Source organism: Dendrobium catenatum, unplaced genomic scaffold (genome assembly GCF_001605985.2).
Source record: "Dendrobium catenatum unplaced genomic scaffold, ASM160598v2 fragScaff_scaffold_231, whole genome shotgun sequence".
Classification (NCBI taxonomy): domain Eukaryota; kingdom Viridiplantae; phylum Streptophyta; class Magnoliopsida; order Asparagales; family Orchidaceae; genus Dendrobium; species Dendrobium catenatum.
Genome location: NW_021318693.1, coordinates 9,153,204 through 9,172,668, shown reverse-complemented (window position 1 = coordinate 9,172,668; position 19,465 = coordinate 9,153,204). Strand labels below are relative to the sequence as shown.

General features: G+C 31.4%; 1 protein-coding gene across 1 annotated transcript; it reads left to right on the top strand.

Annotated features, from left to right (window-relative positions):
- The first annotated feature begins 13,396 nt into the window (after window positions 1-13,396).
- On the top strand, window positions 13,397-14,175 carry LOC110106629 (60S ribosomal protein L29-1). The gene is made up of 3 exons (XM_020836577.2): window positions 13,397-13,531; window positions 13,617-13,719; window positions 13,860-14,175. Exons 2-3 carry the CDS (start codon window positions 13,618-13,620, stop codon window positions 13,944-13,946), a joined length of 189 nt encoding a protein of 62 aa, XP_020692236.1. The 5' UTR covers window positions 13,397-13,531; window position 13,617; the 3' UTR covers window positions 13,947-14,175.
- The last annotated feature ends 5,290 nt before the right edge of the window (window positions 14,176-19,465 follow it).

Below are 19,465 nucleotides of genomic sequence, written 5' to 3'. Positions count from 1 at the left end.
TGTTCAACTTCATAGTTTAAATTTAAATTTAATTCTCAAAATTTTCAAAGAAATTTAATTTAGATTTGTTTTGCACCTTGTAAGGCAAATTCTCCTTTCAAAACCCCAACATGTTGTAGAAATTTTCAAAGATTGATATCAATAGAGATGAATTTTGGAATTTTAAAGAGCTTAGCATCACCCCTAGCATCACCGTGCTAAATTTTTTTCTAAATTTTAAAGAGCTTAGCATTAGAGCACCACCAACCTTGGCTCCAAGAAGCCCTAAGAGAAAGTTTTATACTTTTTAAACATGCAAATATACCCCCGGGATCTATTTTAGAACATATGCAGACTCTCAATGATAAATTTAACATTTCTAAACACATGTAGAATGGTTTAAATATAGAAATTTAACAGATTACCTTGAATTTGGTCAAGTTTGAATGGGCTAAATTGCACTAAGTTTTCTTTTGTTACACCTCTCCCCTCTTTAAAAAAAATATTATCCTTGACATTTCAAGACTCAAACCCTCATAACAAATTAGGATATAACTATTTCATTTTAGATTCCTTCTCCTATGTAGCTTCTCTTTCTATTATATTCTTCTATTGAACATTAACCATTGGAAAGTATTTATTTCCTAATCTACTAACATCATAAGCTAGAATCCTTTACAGCTTATCTCCATAGCTCAAATTTGGATGTATTTCAACTTCTTTAGTAGAAATACGATTTTTAGAATCAGATGACCATTTTCTCAGAAGCAACACATGAAATATATTATGAATCTTGGACATGGAATATAGTAATTATAACATGTAGATAAAATTTTCAATTATTTCAATAACTTTAAATGGTCTAATATACCTTGGACTAAACTTTTCTTCTTTGTCAAATTTGTTAATTATTTTCTTTAGTCTTATTTTCACATATAAAAAGTCTCTTACATAGAATTCCACAGCTTGTTTCTTAGCATCAAAATACTATTTCTACCTATCATGTATAACTTTTAATCTATCCCAAATCAAATGAATCTTTTTAGTAACATCATCAACTAAAGCTAGCCCAATTAGATTCCTTTCACTCATCTTTATGTATGATAAATTGATCTTACACCTCCTACCATACAAAGCTTTATAAGGGACCATACCTATGATTGACTAAAAGTTGTTATCATAAAGTAAGCTCAAATAAAGGAATATGATCTTGATGGTACTAAGGTGCGAGTTCGCCGGAGCAACCGTGTGGATCCCCCACCACACTCCCTTGAGTTCCTCCCCCTCACAGGATCTTCTCCCTCTCAAACTTCACCCTTTTCTCTCTCCCTTTCAAGCTCTCTCTTCTAGTTTCCCCCACAAAAATGAAGCTACAATGGCTGCCAAAGACACTTACAAAGTGCTTTGTCATAGCTTAAATATAAGCTCTCAAAACGAGCTCATTAATGCAAGTTGCCGACATTATCGTCCAGGATGATAGGCATATCGTCCTGGCTGATTAGTTCAAATATGAGGAAAATCATCCTGAATATCGCCCTGAAATGAAGCTGGATGATGTTTAATCGTCCCGGATGATCTTGAGATCGGCCTGGAAGAAATCCCCATTAATTGCTTTCCAAAACTGCCTGAGAAATTTTGGAAAAATTGACCTGGATCGGCCAGGACGATATTTTATAGTCCAGGCCGATATACCAGGACGATATCCAAAAATAAGATTTTCCCAAGTAAATATGGCGGAAGATTCTTGCTGAATTGAGCCGATCATCCTGGTCGATACAAAATCGTCCAGGACGATGTGTTTTGCATAAAGACGGTTGCTTTAATGAGGATGCCCTAATTAGAGTTTCTACTTTTGTCAGATCGTCCAGGATGATATAAATATCGTCCCAGACGATGTTACCAAAAATAGAAATCTTTTAGGGCACAACAGAAAATCTTCCAAGTTACAAATCATCAGATGCCACATCAAATACAACAGACTCAAAAAAGGATAAAAGATTACAAACTGACATAGACCTAGTCTACCCAATCTTGAGCTGGTTCCAGATTGCAGTCTGATCGTGTGGACCTGAAACGTTAGCACATAAGGCAATCGTAGAGAAATAAGGAATGTTTGCTATCATCAAAATTATAAACCATAGATCTGCAACAGTTCTCTCTTAAATCAGGCTACGACATTCAAGACAAAATCCATAATTTTGGGTATGAATCCATTAGGAGATTTTATCTCCACCTTCTGAGGCGGTATATTATCCTTAATGGTATGTTCAACTTCATAGTTGAAATTTAAATTTAATTCTCAAAATTTTCAAAGAAATTTAATTTAGATTTGTTTTGCACCTTGTAAGGCAAATCCTCCTTTCAAAACCCCAACATGTTGTAGCACCACCCCTAGCATCGCCGTGCTAAATTTTTTTCTAAATTTTAAAGAGCTTAGCATTAGAGCACCACCAACCTTGGCTCCAAGAAGCCTTAAGATAAAGTTTTATACTTTTTAAACATGCAAATATGCCCCCGGGATCTATTTTAGAACATATGCAGACTCTCAATGATAAATATAACATTTCTAAACACATGTAGAAGGGTTTAATTATAGAAATTTAATAGATTACCTTGAATTTGGTCAAGTTTTAATGGGCTAAATTGCACTAAGTTTTCTTGTGTTACACCTCTCCCCTCCTTAAAAAAATATTATCCTTGACATTTCAAGACTTAAACCCTTAGAACAAATCAGGATATAACTATTTCATTTTAGATTCCTTCTCCTATATAGCTTCTCTTTCTATTATATTCTTCTATTGAACATTAACCATTGGAAAGCATTTATTTCCTAATCTACTAACATCATAAGCTAAAATCCTTTTCAGCTTATCTCCATAGCTCAAATTTGGATGTATCTCAACTTCTTTAGTAGATATACAATTTTTAGAATCAGATAACCATTTTCTCAGAAGCAACACATGAAATATATTATGAATCTTAGACATGGAATATAGTAATTATAACATGTAGATAAAATTTCCAATTATTTCAATAACTTTAAATGGTCCAATATACCTTGGACTAAACTTTTCTTCTTTGTCAAATTTGTTAATTCTTTTCTTTAGTGTTATTTTCACATATAAAAAGCCTCTTACATAGAATTCCACAACTTGTTTCTTGGCATCAAAATACTATTTCTACCTGTCATGTATAACTTTTAATTTATCCCAAATCAAATGAATCTTTTTAGTAACATCATCAACTAAAGCTAGCCCAATTAGATTCCTTTCACTCATCTTTATGTATGATAAAGCGATCTTACACCTCCTACCATACAAAGCTTTATAAGGGACCATACCTATGATTGACTAAAAGTTGTTATCATAAAGTAAGCTCAAATAAAGGAATATGATCTTCCCAATTGCCTCAAAAGTTTAAAACACACAATTTATAAGATCTTTCTATATCTAAATAACCTTCTCATATTATCCTTTTTTATGGATTAAAAGCCATACTGAAATGTAATTTTGTAACCTTACCGAATACCCTTCCATAATCAGGAAGTAAACCTTCCATCTCTATCAAAAATGATCACCTTCAATATCACATGTATTTTATTTCAATCCGATAGTATAATTCTACAGACATATTGGCACAAGTGTATGTAGAGAAAATTTTATTAGATGATCAATTATAACCCAATAAACATCATGTCCCTTAAAACCCATAACGAAGTCCATAGTCACCTCTTCCTATTTTCACTCTAGAATGGGCATTGATTGCAGAAAACCTCCCATTTGTTAATGTTCTTCTTTCACTCATTGATTTACTTCACATTTAGAAATAAAATTTTCCACATACTTCTTTAATCCAAGCTACAAGAATATACCTTTCAGATCATTTATGTTTTGCTATTTCTAGGATAACTAGTGTAACTTAAATTATGTGCCTTATACAGAAAAATTGATATTAAATATCTAGAACTTGGAACTCATAATCTTTTCTTATAGAAGATAATATTAGAATCACACACTCGTAATTCAAATTTATTACCAGATTTAATTTGATTGATCAACTTCAAATATTCTACATATGGTCTCTAGGATTCCTTAATCCTTTCTTATAGAGATGGTTAAATGATCATCTAAGCTAAAATACTAAAATTGTGATCAATTATAGAAATTAACTCCAACTAGAGCTTCTATGTTTCTTATATCAAATATTCATCAGAAATGAGCTTAATACAAAATAATCCAAATGATTTCCTACTCAGAGCATCTACTACCATATTATCCTTATCAGGCTAATAAAAAATAATCAAATCTTATTTTTAATCAACTCAAGTCATCTCTTTTGCCTCAAGATTCATATCCTTCTTAGAAAGTATATACTTTAGACTTTGATGATTAGTAAAGATCTCACACCTGACATTGTACATATAGTGTCTCAAGATCTTCAAAGTATAGATGACAATAATAAGCTTCAAATTTTATGTTGGATAGTTCCTTTCATGTGGATTCATTTGCTTGGAAGTATATGTTATAACTTTTTCGTGTTGCATCAGAATTCATCTTAGTCTTTTAAATGAAGCATCACTAAATATCTGAAATCCTTCTGTACTAGATGAAAGTGTAAGAACTGGAGCATAAATCAAATAGTCTTTTAGCTTCTATAAGCTAGCCTCACACTTAGATGTCCAAGTAAATGCTACTAATTTTTTAGTCAGTTATGTTAGAGGTGCAAAAATTTATGAGAATCCTATCACAAACTTTCTTTAATAACTAGCCATGCTTAAAAAACCGTATACCTCAGATACAATAGTAGGCCTCATTAAATTAATAATAATCTGAATCTTATAGGGATTCATAAAAATACCTGCACCACTCACTACATATCCTAAAAAATACTTTTAAGACAAAATTCACACTTTAAATATTTGGCATACAAGTGATGATGTCTTAGATTCTCTAGAATAATCCATAAATATAAAGCATGATCCTCCTTAGAAGAAGAATAAATAAAAATACATTTATTAAAAAAAAAAATCACAAACTTATTTAAATACTCACAAAATATCCTATTCATCTTATCCACAAAAATTATTGTATATTATGTAATAACACATATTTTAAACTGAGTTAAATAAATTTTTTTGGAGTCAATGCAACTCCAAATAAAAAATTGTCTTCTTCATAGCATTTTTGTTATAGTATTTCACTTGCATGAATTCTTTCGTTATTTTTTTGGCACGAGTAAAAATTCTTAAGAAATTAACACATGTCAATATAAGTGAGAATTTCAGGACCGTCAAGTGTCTGTTTTACAAACTAATTTAACCAATATTTTTTAAATAAAATGATTTATTTTATGGATATTTTTCTATAATTTTTTAAGTCCTAAAATAATTTATTTGAATTTTATACTAAAACAAATTGATTAAAATAATAATATAATATTAAATTATTATTTTAATAGATTTAATTCAACTAAAGCTTTATAATATTATTTTATGCAATATCAGGTAATTTGGTTAAATTTTGAAAATGTGAAATTTTTCTTAGTTTTATTTTTATTATCTACAGTTAGGATATTTTGGTATTATTTGAATTAAGCTCATTTATACTTTATTTGCTACAATATATTAGAAATGAATATGGATATATGATTGAGATTATTATTATAGTACTGTAATAATCATGTGTGTGTAAAATATAAGTAAAAATTGGTTGACCTATTGGTTGGAGACTCATTGACCTATATAGGATGGTGGACTAACATGCTTTCCTTTAAATATTATGGCTTGGTGTTATCTTCTACTGATTCACAGGATATAGTAATTGCGAGTTATAAGGAGATGATTACTATGCTGACGGGTAAAGAGTAACGACTCCGTTTACTAAGCCAACAATTTAATGATATTGATGTAATACTAAAAAATACTATAATATCCAAGACTTCTTACTTTTTTAGTGTGACTACTGAAATGCATGTTCTTGATGCATTAATCTTATTATTGTACAGATTTATTGTTGCTTCATGAATTTAATGTTATTGCATTATTATACTGCTCCTACTATTATATTATTATTATTACCCATTTAGATACTAATACTAAGCACATGATATAAAATATCTTAATAGCATGTGTAAAATCTGATATAATTTTACTACATTGATTCTTTACTAATGTTTTAATTTGATGCTTTATACGATTTTAATACTAATTAGTATTACATATATGATGCTTACTTTATAGATTTGATACTCATACTAGTTTATTACTTTACTAGCTTATGTAATATACTTATATATTCTATAACTAGTACATATGAATTTTATTATTTATACACTAATTTAATGATCATATGAATGTAACTACTATGATTTAAATGTTGATATATATATTGCTCCTCCGCTGTGCTTTAAATTCAGTTATAGGTTTTAGTAACTTGTTGGACTTTTTAGCTCATTAAATTTTGTTAAATAATTTTAGGCCAAGGTAGGGGAGCACGAGTGTGAGGCTTGTCAAGATTCCTTCAAGTTTAGGTTCTTTTTTTTAGCTATTCTTCTATACTCAGGATAGGATAGATATGTGATGATAATATATATCCTGAGTAATGTATATAATTTTTATGAATGAATATAGATGTGCATATTGATGTTTTAAAAGATAGAATCTATTTTATTATTTATTATTGATAGATGATATAATGTAGCTCTAGTTATTGCTTATTAAAAGATAAATGAATAATTCTTCCAAATTAGATCCAGGGGCATCATATTTGGTATCAAAGCATAATTGTTGGAAGAATTAATTATTATCAAAGCTATAGGATTTGATTGAGAGCTGGGTAGAATGAGTGGTTTTAGGTGCATTATTTTGCATATATAGTTGCATGTGTGTATTATTTAGATTATACTAAACTATGCAGGTGAAAAGTTAAATGAATTATCAGAGTCAAATGTTCCAAATGAACAATATAGTGCAGCATCAGTGCCATTAGAAAATATGATGTAGTTGGCTACTGTTATTAGACAAGTAATGGGGGATGCATAGAGTAAGTCAGATAGGAGAAAGGAATAAGAGAGAGAGTAACATTTATAAACATTTCATAAGCTAAAGCCTTCATTATTCAAAGGAGTTATAAGACCTCAAGCTGCAAAAGACTGGTTGCTAAGGATAAAAAAGATCTTTGACAGCATATAGTGTCCAGAGAATCAGAAGGTACTGTTAGTTATATTACTCTTTAAAGGAGAGGCTGAGAGAGGGTGGATTAGCCAACTCAGAGAGAAATTTTAAGGGAAAAAAATATTGAGATCACTTGGAATGAGTTCACTATAATATTCAAGATTTGGTTTGTACCTCCATCAACTTGACAATAGATGCAGGAGGCTGTCATTAAGCTAGAGCAAGGATGTAAGAAAGTGATGCAGTATAAGGCTAATTTTACTACATTGGCTAGATATGCTCCACACTTGATCCCTATTGCTGAAAAAAAAAAATGCTTTCTATAAGGGTTGAATAGGGAGTTGAGACATCCATTAGTGCCTCTACAAATTTAGGAGTTTTTTAAGTTGGTGGAATGGGCCAGATTAATAGAGATTAATTTGGACGCACCAACATCCATATATGAGGCGATCCAGATATGATGTTAGCAAAAAGAGGAGTAGAGATGAACCAAGCATAGAGAGATACTGATAAGAAAAATAGGTATAGTGATTCAAGGGCTTCTCTATCAGTAGCATCTTCTGGCATCTATGATGAATGCCTTCATTGTTATCGACGACATATGGGTTAGTACTACTTCTTGATAGGGTGATGTTTTTGTTAGGATAGAAAGGACATAAAGTAGTAGACTATCCTCAGAGGTGATTTGGAGGAATAATTAATTCTGGTGCAAAATAGTCCAGACATACTTTGATAGAGGACTGTCAGGTCAAGAACACATATTGAAAGATTAATAAATAGGGTAGATGATATAGCTATTAGTGGTGGTCTAAGGGAGACTGTTGCACCACGATTGACTGCTCCTACTCTAGCGATGTCATGTATGTATAACTTACAGTGTCTAGAAGATCAATAATAACCTAAAAATCTCTATAGATAAGAAATTTATTTGAATGATACATAATTGAATGATATGTGATAGAATGAACTACATAAATGTATGATTTTTGATGAGTTTTGATTATACAGGTTTGATTTTTCTCGATTTCATGCTTGAATTCTTAAGGGAAATATCAGGGATAACATTTTTTTAAGGTGGGTTGATTGTAATAACCCATATTTTGACCTAGGTTAATATTTTTTTTTTGGTTAATGTAACTCCAAATCACAAACTGTCTTTATCATAGCATTGTTATTATATTATTTTACTTACATGATTTTTTGTAATTTTTAGGTATTAGTAAAAATTCTTAAGATTTAACCTATTTTTGATTTAAAAAATTTTATATTTTTTATTTATTTTTATCAAATTTATGTTTTCATTACTGAAAAATGAGAATAATTTTGTATTAATAAAACTTTCACCATGTAACTTTTTATATGTTATAGATATTGAGATTATAAACATTTTGAGTAATTATTTGAGATTTTTCATAGGGTGATTTTGAAAAAACAATGATTTTTCCCTGCTTAAAATTTTATTTTAACATTTAAAAATAGTGATTTAATTCAACTAAAGCTTAATAATATTATTTTTTGTAATATTAAAATGTGAATTTTTGCTCTGTATGATTTTTATTGTCTACCATTATGACATTTTAATATTTTCTGAATTAAGCTCATTTAAACTTTTTTATTGTAATATATTGGAAATAAATGTGGATATATGATTGAGATTATTATTATAGTACTGTGATTATTATGTGTGTGTAAAAGACAAGTAAATACTGGTTGACATATTGGTTAAAAACTGATTGACTTGTACAAGATGGTAGACTGACAGGCTTTTCTTTAAATACTACAATTTAGTGTTATCCTATATTGATTCATATGATACACTAATTATGAGTCATAAAAAGATGATTACTGTGCCGACCGGCAAAGAGTGATGACTCTATTTACTAAGCCAATAATTTTATGATATTGATACAATACTGAAAAATATCATGATAACCAGGACTTTTTATTTTTTAGTATGACTACTAAAATGTATATTCTTGATGCATTATTCTTATTATTGTATGAATTTATTATTATTGCATGGATTTACTATTATTGTATTATTCTACTACTACCATTCGATTATTACTGTTACTTATTTAGATACTAATATTAAGTATTTGATATATTGAGCACGTGATATTAAATAACTGGATATCATGGGTACATTCTGATATGATTTTACCATATTGATTAGATTTTAACAGTCTTTACCAATATTTTGATTTGATGCTTTATATGATTTTAATATTGATTGGTATTACACATATGATGACTACTTTATAGATTTGACACACGTACTAATTTACTTCTTTACTATTTCATATATAATAGTGTTTTACTATTTATAGATTCTACAATTATTGTATGTGAATTTTACTTATTCTTTATTGATTTAATGATCATTTGAATATAACTACTATGATTTAATTGTTGACATGCATATTACTCCTTTGTCATGCATTGAATTCAATAGTAGGTTTTGGTGACCTGCTGGGCTTTTTAGCTCATTGTATATGATTATATGATTTTAGGTCAAGGCAGAGGAGTAGGAGTGCGAGGCTGATTAGGATTCCTTTAGGTTCAAGTTCTTTTTATTTTAGTTATTCTTTTGTATTCAAGACATGATAGATATGTGATAATTATATAGATCTTGAGTATTATATATAAGTTTTTGGAATGAATATAGTTATGTATCTTGATATTTTGAATTATATAATCCATTTTACTTTTTATTATTGATAAATAATATTAACTAGCTCTAATTATTATTTATTAAAAGATAAATAAATAATTCTTCTAAATTAGATTATGAGGCATTACATATTAGTCACCTTAAAAAGCTTGACTAAGAACTCATAGTGTCCATGCCAAGTATTGAAAGAAATATTCATCACATCTACTTCTCTCACCATTGCATGATGATAACTAGATCATAGATTAATATTATAGAAGATAGAAGATCCAATAAGTTGATCAAATAAATCATTGATCCTTGATAAATGATAATTATTCCTAATATTAATCAATGCACTTACGCAATATAACATCCTTATTCTTCATATATAGAATAGGTGCACCCCACGGTGATACACTATGACAAATAAACCAGCTATCCGTTAACTCTCAAAGATATACTTTCTACTCTTGAAGCTCCTTAGGTGACATCCTATACGGAGACTTAGATATAAAAAATGTACCTAAAAATACATCAATACAGTACTCAATCTCTCATATGGAGGCAAACTGAATGACTCCTCATGAAAGATATCTCGAAACTCCTATATTATCAGAACATCAAAAAAAGATCCATTACATAAACTATCGTCCCTAACCTATGCCAAAAATTCCATACACCCCTTCTTCTATGTATATCAACTTTCATAATGGACGTGACAAAACATATATAACTTTCTATAAAAGATAACTCTTACTACTTAAAAATAAGTTGAGCCACTTCTTCAAATAATCAATCTGAGCCTCATATCGACTCAACTAGTCCATACCCAAAATAATATCAAACTTAGAATATGACTATATTTCCACTTCATATCTAATATTTCTTAATAAAAAAACATACCATATTGGCTTTCATATCCTCTCTCATTGGTAAATTAATAGATAAGGTAAAAGATAATAATATTGAATGTAAGTGTATTAGATCAAAGTAGCACTCGAAAATAAATGATTGACTAACTCTAATCAAACAAAATATGATAACATTGATTAGATATGTAAGCTATACCTATAATAACATTTGGTACATCTTGAGCCTCATGCTGAGTTAGACTATATACACATTCTTGAATTGGAGCTGGCACAATAGAACCATTAGGCTTTCTCTAACCTGAGGATAGTCTCCCTAATACACAAATAGAACCACTGCCACTATCTAATAATACCTCAAAAAATGTATATAGTGGAATTGTCCTTAGTCTCCCTACATATATGATTAAACTATCAGATTAAGGCTTAGAACATTAGTTTATTTTGCATAGTAAACAATAGACATCCCTCATAAATTTGGACAAAAATTATTTATATTACCACATTAATTGACACTGGCACCACGGTGCAACAAAAAATGGTGTTCTGTCACTGAACAAGTGAACTAGTGTCATGACACTATTGATTTCTTTTGTTGCGACACTACGTCTAAATCAACATGTCATTTTACCATGTAACCATCCCAACCGTGGCACCACAATATTAAGGCTATTTGGTGCTATGACATTGATGTATCCAGAGCACGGTGGTGCTTTATTGACACTACGATGCTGAATTATTTTATAAAAAATATAAAGAATAGGTCATCATGGCATTCTTCCTTAGTTCTGTGGTGCCTAAATTGTGCTAAGAGCACTGTGTAGCTTGATGATGTGGCATAGTGGTGTGGTACATTTTTCCAAAATTTTTAGTCATTTTTTTGGAATTTCCTAAATAAAAATAAACAAAATAAAGATTTTCACAATAAAATATATACCAATATATTAACAAAAGTTTCTAGTAACACATATACACATCACATGCAATGTTTATAACATGTAGATCATCATAATATGCTCAACAATATGCATATATTATGCCAAAATGTATGTTATACAAGATAATTATAAGTTAATGCATATCATATATTTCATGACCAAATATAGTTCATGGACTTCCTGATCATTTATACTCAGCAATATTCTACTCATTTCAAAGAAAATAACATATCAAGTCCCAAGGACTATCAAGTCCCACTCGCCATGAAGCACAAAGAGAAATTGTCCATAGGTTGGGGAAATCAAGGGCTCTCTTGAACCAAGAAACTCACCACTCATCTCATACATAAGATTATCCGTAGAAGATGCTTGCCATCATCTACGGTCGAGTGCCATCATTCACGCTTTCTACCTTAACTGTAAGAATAATACCAACTCAAGGAACTCTCAAGTCACCCAACCTCGACCATTTGATCCTGGAGCTCGCCCTTCCTACAACACCAACTCAATCATTTTCCTTTTCTAGTCAATCTAAGGCTTCAACATAGGTTACTGATGACTTTAGAGTATCAATTGGCCATAAGCCCTTCTTTCTTAGTACTCGTTTTCAGACTCATCCATACATACTTAGTACGACAGAACTCATCCATGCACACTTGGCATCACTAAACTTTCCCCCACGTTGGATTATAAGGTTCATGCAGAGTTATTCTCTTTCCATCCAATCAAAGTGTGGCACACATCTATGACAGTCTATATTGAGAGTTTTTAAAGCATGACATTACCTTTTTTATATATAGAAGTAGCCTTTCTTACGGTCCTCAAAATTTTACAAATAAAAGGTGAAGATAAGCATTTACGGTCTTTTGACTCTTTGATATCTTGAGCACTTGTATTCTGGTTAAAAATAGTGGACTGCTCTGTCCATTCTCACACAAGTTTCTAGGTCATTTTTTCATAGTTAGCTTGATAAATAAGGTCAACTATCACCAATGAACACATTTGGATTCAACACCATATTAAAAAAAAACCACTAACATTTAATTGTTTGATGTAAAACACTTTTTTTTCAAGCATATATTTTGAAATACAAAGGTGTTACTTAAATAAACATAAACATTAATGTGCTAGATATGAGGGTATTTAAAAAAAACAAATAGTTAAAATGACTTTAAAACACTTGGATTTATTTCATGATGAGTACAATATAAATTATTTATGTATTACACTAATCTCAAACACAAATCTCTCTTACAATACAAAAGAATTCATTGAAAATAGGGAAAAATAAAAAGAAAATAATTAATATTCAATAAATTTAAGGTAATTTAAGTAATATATTTTAAATAAAATGATTTGAAGAGTTAACTAATATATTTAAAATTAAATTTTATTATTTAAGTCATATTTATATTTGCATATTTATTAACTTTTTTTATTTTTTAAATAAGCATTTGAATATGTAAATGACATATGATATATATTCTACCAATATGCATTTAACAAATTTACAAATCAAATATCACATACTCATAAAATTATTATAGGATGTAGATTTCACATACCTTAATTTGTAGTACGGCTAGTCTGGGTGCTAAGTTATTAGTAAAAGTGCTTAATTTTGTTCAAAAATTATTTAAGGATATTATTTAATACTATAAAAATTGAAAATTTGAAAATAAAATATTTCTATATTATATTCACTTTAAAGAAGGCCTAAAATTTTTTAAATTTTATTATAAAACAATCATTATTAAAAAAAATCCAAATATAAGGGCAATTTGGTAAATCCACAACCTCGTCTTTCCCATTCTCCATATAAAGTCGCATAGTCGCCGGAAACCCTAGGGTTCTCCAGGCGATCGATTCGGCATTTGGGTTATAAGCGCGGTGTGTTCGTCTTCTCTACCGGCGGCTGGTACGTTCCTTCCTCCTGAATATCCGATTACTAGTTCCTCTATTTGACTCGCGTGATAAGTATAGTTGCTTCTCTGATGGCTTAGAATGGCGAAGTCGAAGAATCACACAGCTCACAACCAGTCCCACAAGGCTCACAGGAATGGAATCAAGAAGCCTAGGAGGCAGAGGCAGACATCCACTAAAGGGGTATAGTGAAATCTCCTTTTCTACTATTTTATCGACGAAGTTGTGTTTGCGTTTCATATTTTCCGAGAAATGGAAATTCTTTCTAATTTGGTTCATGGCTCTCTGCTAAAGATATACCTTTGATTGGATTATTTTGGCAGATGGATCCCAAGTTCCTTAGGAATCAGAGGTATGCGAGGAAGCACAATAAGAAGAGCGGAGAATCAGGATCTGAAGCAGAGGAGTAGATGAAGTGATATGGAAGAGGCACCGGTCATTATTATTTCTATATTACAAGACTAGAACTGTGAACCTTTTTTTTCTGCTGCTATAATGTTTCTATGTGAATTTTCTACTTATTGTCATTCAATCATCTTTTGGTTGGAGGATTTTAGTTCACTTTCCTCACTATTTGTATTGGTGTCAGTTTTTTCTCTGGTATGTCTTTTATGATTTTAATTCTCATCTTTAGTGAAATGTTGTTTTTGTGTTTGATAGAAATTTAGTTTGGCAAGTTTCAGCCTGTTCTTTGTGCCCATGCACTCGCTTGATGTTCTTGGAAGCATGCTATGATTGCTCAGAAAATCAAGGATTGAAGCTTTCTATTAGTTAAAACCAATACATTTCGGTCAAAGGGTTTATTTGGTAATGATTTTCTTCTACTTTTGTTTTTGAACTTGATTTATGTGAGAAATGAGTATTGGAAAACCCCAAAGCATGCATCTTCTCTTTGTGTTTGCATTTATGAGCAGATCTCTTACTTAATTTTGTATAACTCAATTCATTACACAAAATCTCAATATTACGAGAAATTATTTTGTGCGGACACCGGACCGTTAGGAGGCAAATCAACAAACGGGTGACATGACACGTTCTGATTCTCTTCCGAACGGACAGAATAATTTCACTAGTATTACCAGATTAAGCTTGAACCAACATTGTTTATCTTCTTTTCCATAGTTGGTGTAGTAGAATCATATCTTACTTTTAGGTAGAGCTATTGTTTTTCATGAAAAAATTCACCTATAATACTTTATCAACTTCATTTGCAAGTCTATATATCTCAGTTGGGAATAATTTTTATTCTTGTCTAGTTACATGCCATTTAAATGTGTTCATTTTCCCCCCCTCTATATAGCTCTAATGATTACAAAAGCAAATTGGATTGTCTTGTCTAATTTTTATTCTTGTCTGATTTTCTTCATTTTTGTAATTGAAACAATCTCAAATTACTGATAATTGAATAGGAAAACCTTTATGGTGCCAAATGTTGGCCATTAAAAGAGAAGCATGATACTAAGTATGCTCAGGTGGATGAATGGCTTTACCCTTAGAGATAAGATACGAAATGAGCATATACGTGAAAAGGTTGGAGTAGCTCTAGTGGAAGATATGATTAGAGAGAGTCGCCTTAGATGGTTTGGTCACATAAAACGGCGACCTTCCGATGACCCGGTTAGGAAAGTAGAGGTATTAGATTTTTCTTATGTTAAGAAGGTAGAGGTAGACATAAAAAGACTTGGTTAGAAAATATTAGAAATGATCTTTCTTTATTAGATTTAAACAAAAACTTGACTTTTAATAGGACATAATGGAGAAAAAAGGATTCATGTAGCTGACTCTATGTAGTGGGACAAAGGCATGATGTTGTTGTTGTTGCTGGTTCTATCAGGTTCTTGGTTTTGTTTAACAATCAATCTTGATTTCATTTTAGGAACAATACTTTTTTTTGGAGCCTGATTTTGCAATGATAAACATTACTAGATATTTTGCATATTTTGTGAGTATTCCTGCTCTTGTTCTCAAGGTTTTGTGTAGGTGGCAATCCCTATGCCTAATTATTTTCTTATGTGAGATAGAGAACTATTGATTGAGGTTGGTAGGGTAGTCCCTATGCAATCCCTATGCCTAATTATTTTCTAAAATGGGCTATGATACTATACTTATGGAGGTTTAGTTTGGGGATTACCATTTTATGCCTCCTGCCCTAAGTTACAGCAGTTGCAGGTTTAGAGCTAGCTAATGCCCATTCTGTAATATGCATCTTCTTCATTGGTGCGGGTTGCCCTTTGGCTAAGGCCACCTATGTTTCCGACACCTTTAAACCAGGCTAACGGATTGAATAAAGCTAGATTATCGCTCCGATTGCATTGACATAGATCGCATCATGGTGAAAGCAGAGTGGAGTCCTTGATCTTGATGCTGAACAGAATGCCAATAAAGCCATTGAAGCATAACAAAAATATTATGGAGGGCTATATTAACTAAATTGGGATAATTACCTTGGACATTAAGGTGCCAAAAATACTACGATTTGGATTTGTGGAATGGATCTAAGAGTTTATAAAGGGAAAAAAAATAGAGGGATCTAAGAGTTTATAAAGGGAAAAAAAAATAGAGGATGACAAAAACTTGTTGGGCTCACTTTAGAACATATGCCTAAGGAGGTATTTGAGATCATTTCTTTTTCTAATATTTTTAAATATATTTATATTTATATTTATACTTTTTTTAAAATGGAAATTTCCATTACTAGCCCTAGTAAGAAATAACAAAGAAGACTATCAAATTTTTAATCTAACTCATCCAACCAAAGAAGTAGGTGAAAACTAATATCAATGAACTTCCTTTATCGTTTCCTTTTTTTCCCCTTTCATTTCCTCTCCTCCATTTCCTTCAAACTGAAAGAGCAAAACAATCATCCTAACATAAAATGTTGGCATAAAACTACATATGCATTGAGATTATGAGCCCTTGCATTTTATCTTTTTGCAAGATAAGCAAGCAAGGGAGGAGTTCTTGCAATTTATAGATAAACTAATTGATTTACATTTTGCTAATTTGATCTTGCTAACTTATTATTTATTGGTATTGCTATGTAGAAATGTAACAAGCCATAAATATAGTATAAAATCCACCTCGGTCAACTTAATATCGACCAAGTGAAACTTTGAGCAAAAAATCCATCCCATCAAGGTTGATAAACTCAACTCAACTCTATTCCCAATCAACCATCAATCAACCCAAGTAAAACCCGATCAAAGACCGATCAAGCCATCCAATTTCAACTCAACCAACTTCTATCTCAGTTCAAAGCCTTACTTGTCAACCCGATAAATGAACGGTTAATACAATATTAACCCAATCAATAATTATACCCTTATGGAATCTACCTACCAACCTGCAAACATCTATTGGTGAATCCTATCATCTCGGTAATGGGTAAAACATATTTCGATGGTAACTAAAGAGAATAAGCACATTACATTTAGTAGATTATGGTCTGATAGTTGATAGATCGTTCGTCGAATTGATTGTGGGGCTTGTATCAATTCTACTCAAGTTGATAGAGGGCTTTGTGACTAGTTATATGCACATTTATCTTCTTGACTTACACACCCTCATGAACTAGTTTATGATTAGCTTTCTATACCGATTAAGTAGAACCCCATGATTGGTTATGAATTACTTCACTAAAATTGAAGCATGCACTAGGGGATGTGATAAGCAACCCTTTAGGCATCCATAGGCTTGAGATGTTTACTTTTAGCATAAGAAATAACATCTGCTGCTGGAACCGATACTTGACTCCTGGTTTCCTGTGCTGAAACCGTGGCTTTCCTTGTGAAATAAAGTGCCATTTGGGATTTCTCAATGGTTGTTCTGTTCCTGGTTGGTTCCGTTGCCTTGTTCTGCTTGGAATGGCTGTGACTCTTGGGTATCATGCAGTTTTTTGGACTGTTTTTTGACAGTTTTTTTGGGCTGTATTTTGGACAGAATTTGGACAGTTTTTGGGACTGTTTGGTAGCTGTTTTGGGAAGAATTCCAAGAGTTTCTACTGCAGTTTTTAGGCGGCTTTTGACCTTCTATTTCTAGCTTTTAATTAATATTTTAATGGCTTTTTAGTTCCCCTCTTATGCCTATATATAATAGATGTTTTGGGCTTTTTAAAAGTAGAGAATGATATGCGATTTTTGGAATCTAACCTGCGGGTTATTGGAAAAGCTTGCGAGCTTTGTCCGTTCTTCTTTCTCATCCCCTCCGGAAATCCTGCGGGCTCTTTCCACCCTTCTTCTTGGCTTCTAATCTCTTCGTCTCTCCGCAAGTGCCACTCCATCTGTATCTTTCGTCACTAAGTGAAGCAATTTTAGGGTGTCGTCTTGTTTAAGTCTTTATTTCTTAAGTTTGTAAGTCCTTTTCTAAGTGTCGTTTGTAAGCGTCTTTATGATATAAAAAGTTGTTTTTTGTCTAATTCGTTTAGTTTTTGTGAGATCTTGTAATCTTCTATTATCTAGGAAGAGTTTCTTTTTTTAGCAAAAATTTGGGGCCCTCTCCCAAATTTTTGCTTGCATCACAATATTAACCCAATCAATAATTATACCCTCATGGAATCTACCTACCAACCTGCAAACATCTATTGGTGAATCCTATCATCTCAGTAATGGGTAAAACATATTTCGATCGTAACTAAAGAGAATAAGCACATTACATTTAGTAGATTATGGTCTGATAGTTCATAGATCGTTCGTTGAATTGATTGTGGGGCTTATTTCAATCCTACTCAAGTTGATAGAGGGCTTTGTGACTAGTTATATGCACATTTATCTTCTTGACCTACACACCCTCATGAACTAGTTTATGATTAGCTTTCTATACCGATTAAGTAGAACCCCATGATTGGTTATGAATTACTTCACTAAAATTGAAGCATGCACTAGGGGATGTGATAAGCAACCCTTTAGGCATCCATAGGCTTGAGATGTTTACTTTTAGCATAACATAATAATAATATTAAAGTTTAAAATAATATAATGATAATAAAATTAAATCATGATATGATAATTTTTCATATTTAAAAAATAATAATATGAAAATTTAAAGTTTTGAAATCATGGAAATAATGATTTTCATACTTTTTAAAAATAATAATATTATGTTATAACATTATAAGTTTAAATATTTTTAGAAGTAGTAATTTGATCATTTTAAGCTTATAAATTTATGATAATGATGATTTTCAATTTTTTATGTTATATCACTATTACGGTTCTTCCTGAACTAACCAAAACAGCCCTGATGGGGTCGGTTCATTCCTATAGGAGGCGGGCTAAGCCACCTCCTCAGAAGTGTCACCCAAGCATGTGGGCCCCCCTAGGGCAGCAAATATAGAGAGGGAAGGGGGCAGCTAAACCATAGGGAGGCTATTTTTAATTTGATTCATTTTTGAAAACTTTTTATAGGAAGATATGTATTTAAAGAGGATGAGAGGTTAGGGTTAGGACATGATTGATTATTATTTCTCTTGGAGTTCTCTTTGGTGTTTTGTGCTCTAGACTCATCGTCTAGAGATTGGGAGAGAACGATCATCCTCTCGAATTGAGGATCAATTGTATCTTTGATTTGTGCGTGCTTTGATTTGATTTCCATAATACAATCTACTGTTTTGGATTGTTTTCACTGAAGCTCTTGAGTTTTTCTTGTTATTTTTATCAACTATTGTTAGGTTTGATTGCGAACTCAAGTATTTCCCTTTATGGTTATTTATGAACTCGAGTATTTCCTATCAGCCACTCACACTGATAAATGTCGGTACTTACACAAGAGACACTAACAAAAGTAGGAAAATTCTAAGAGTTTTGTCTTGTCTTATTTTGGTTATTAAGTAGGGAAAACACCATGGAGGGCCAAGCAAACAAGCTAGTTTTGACCCATACTTGGAAGAGAGAGCCAGAGTGCTCATGAAGTAAGTTTTAAGTAACCTCACTCG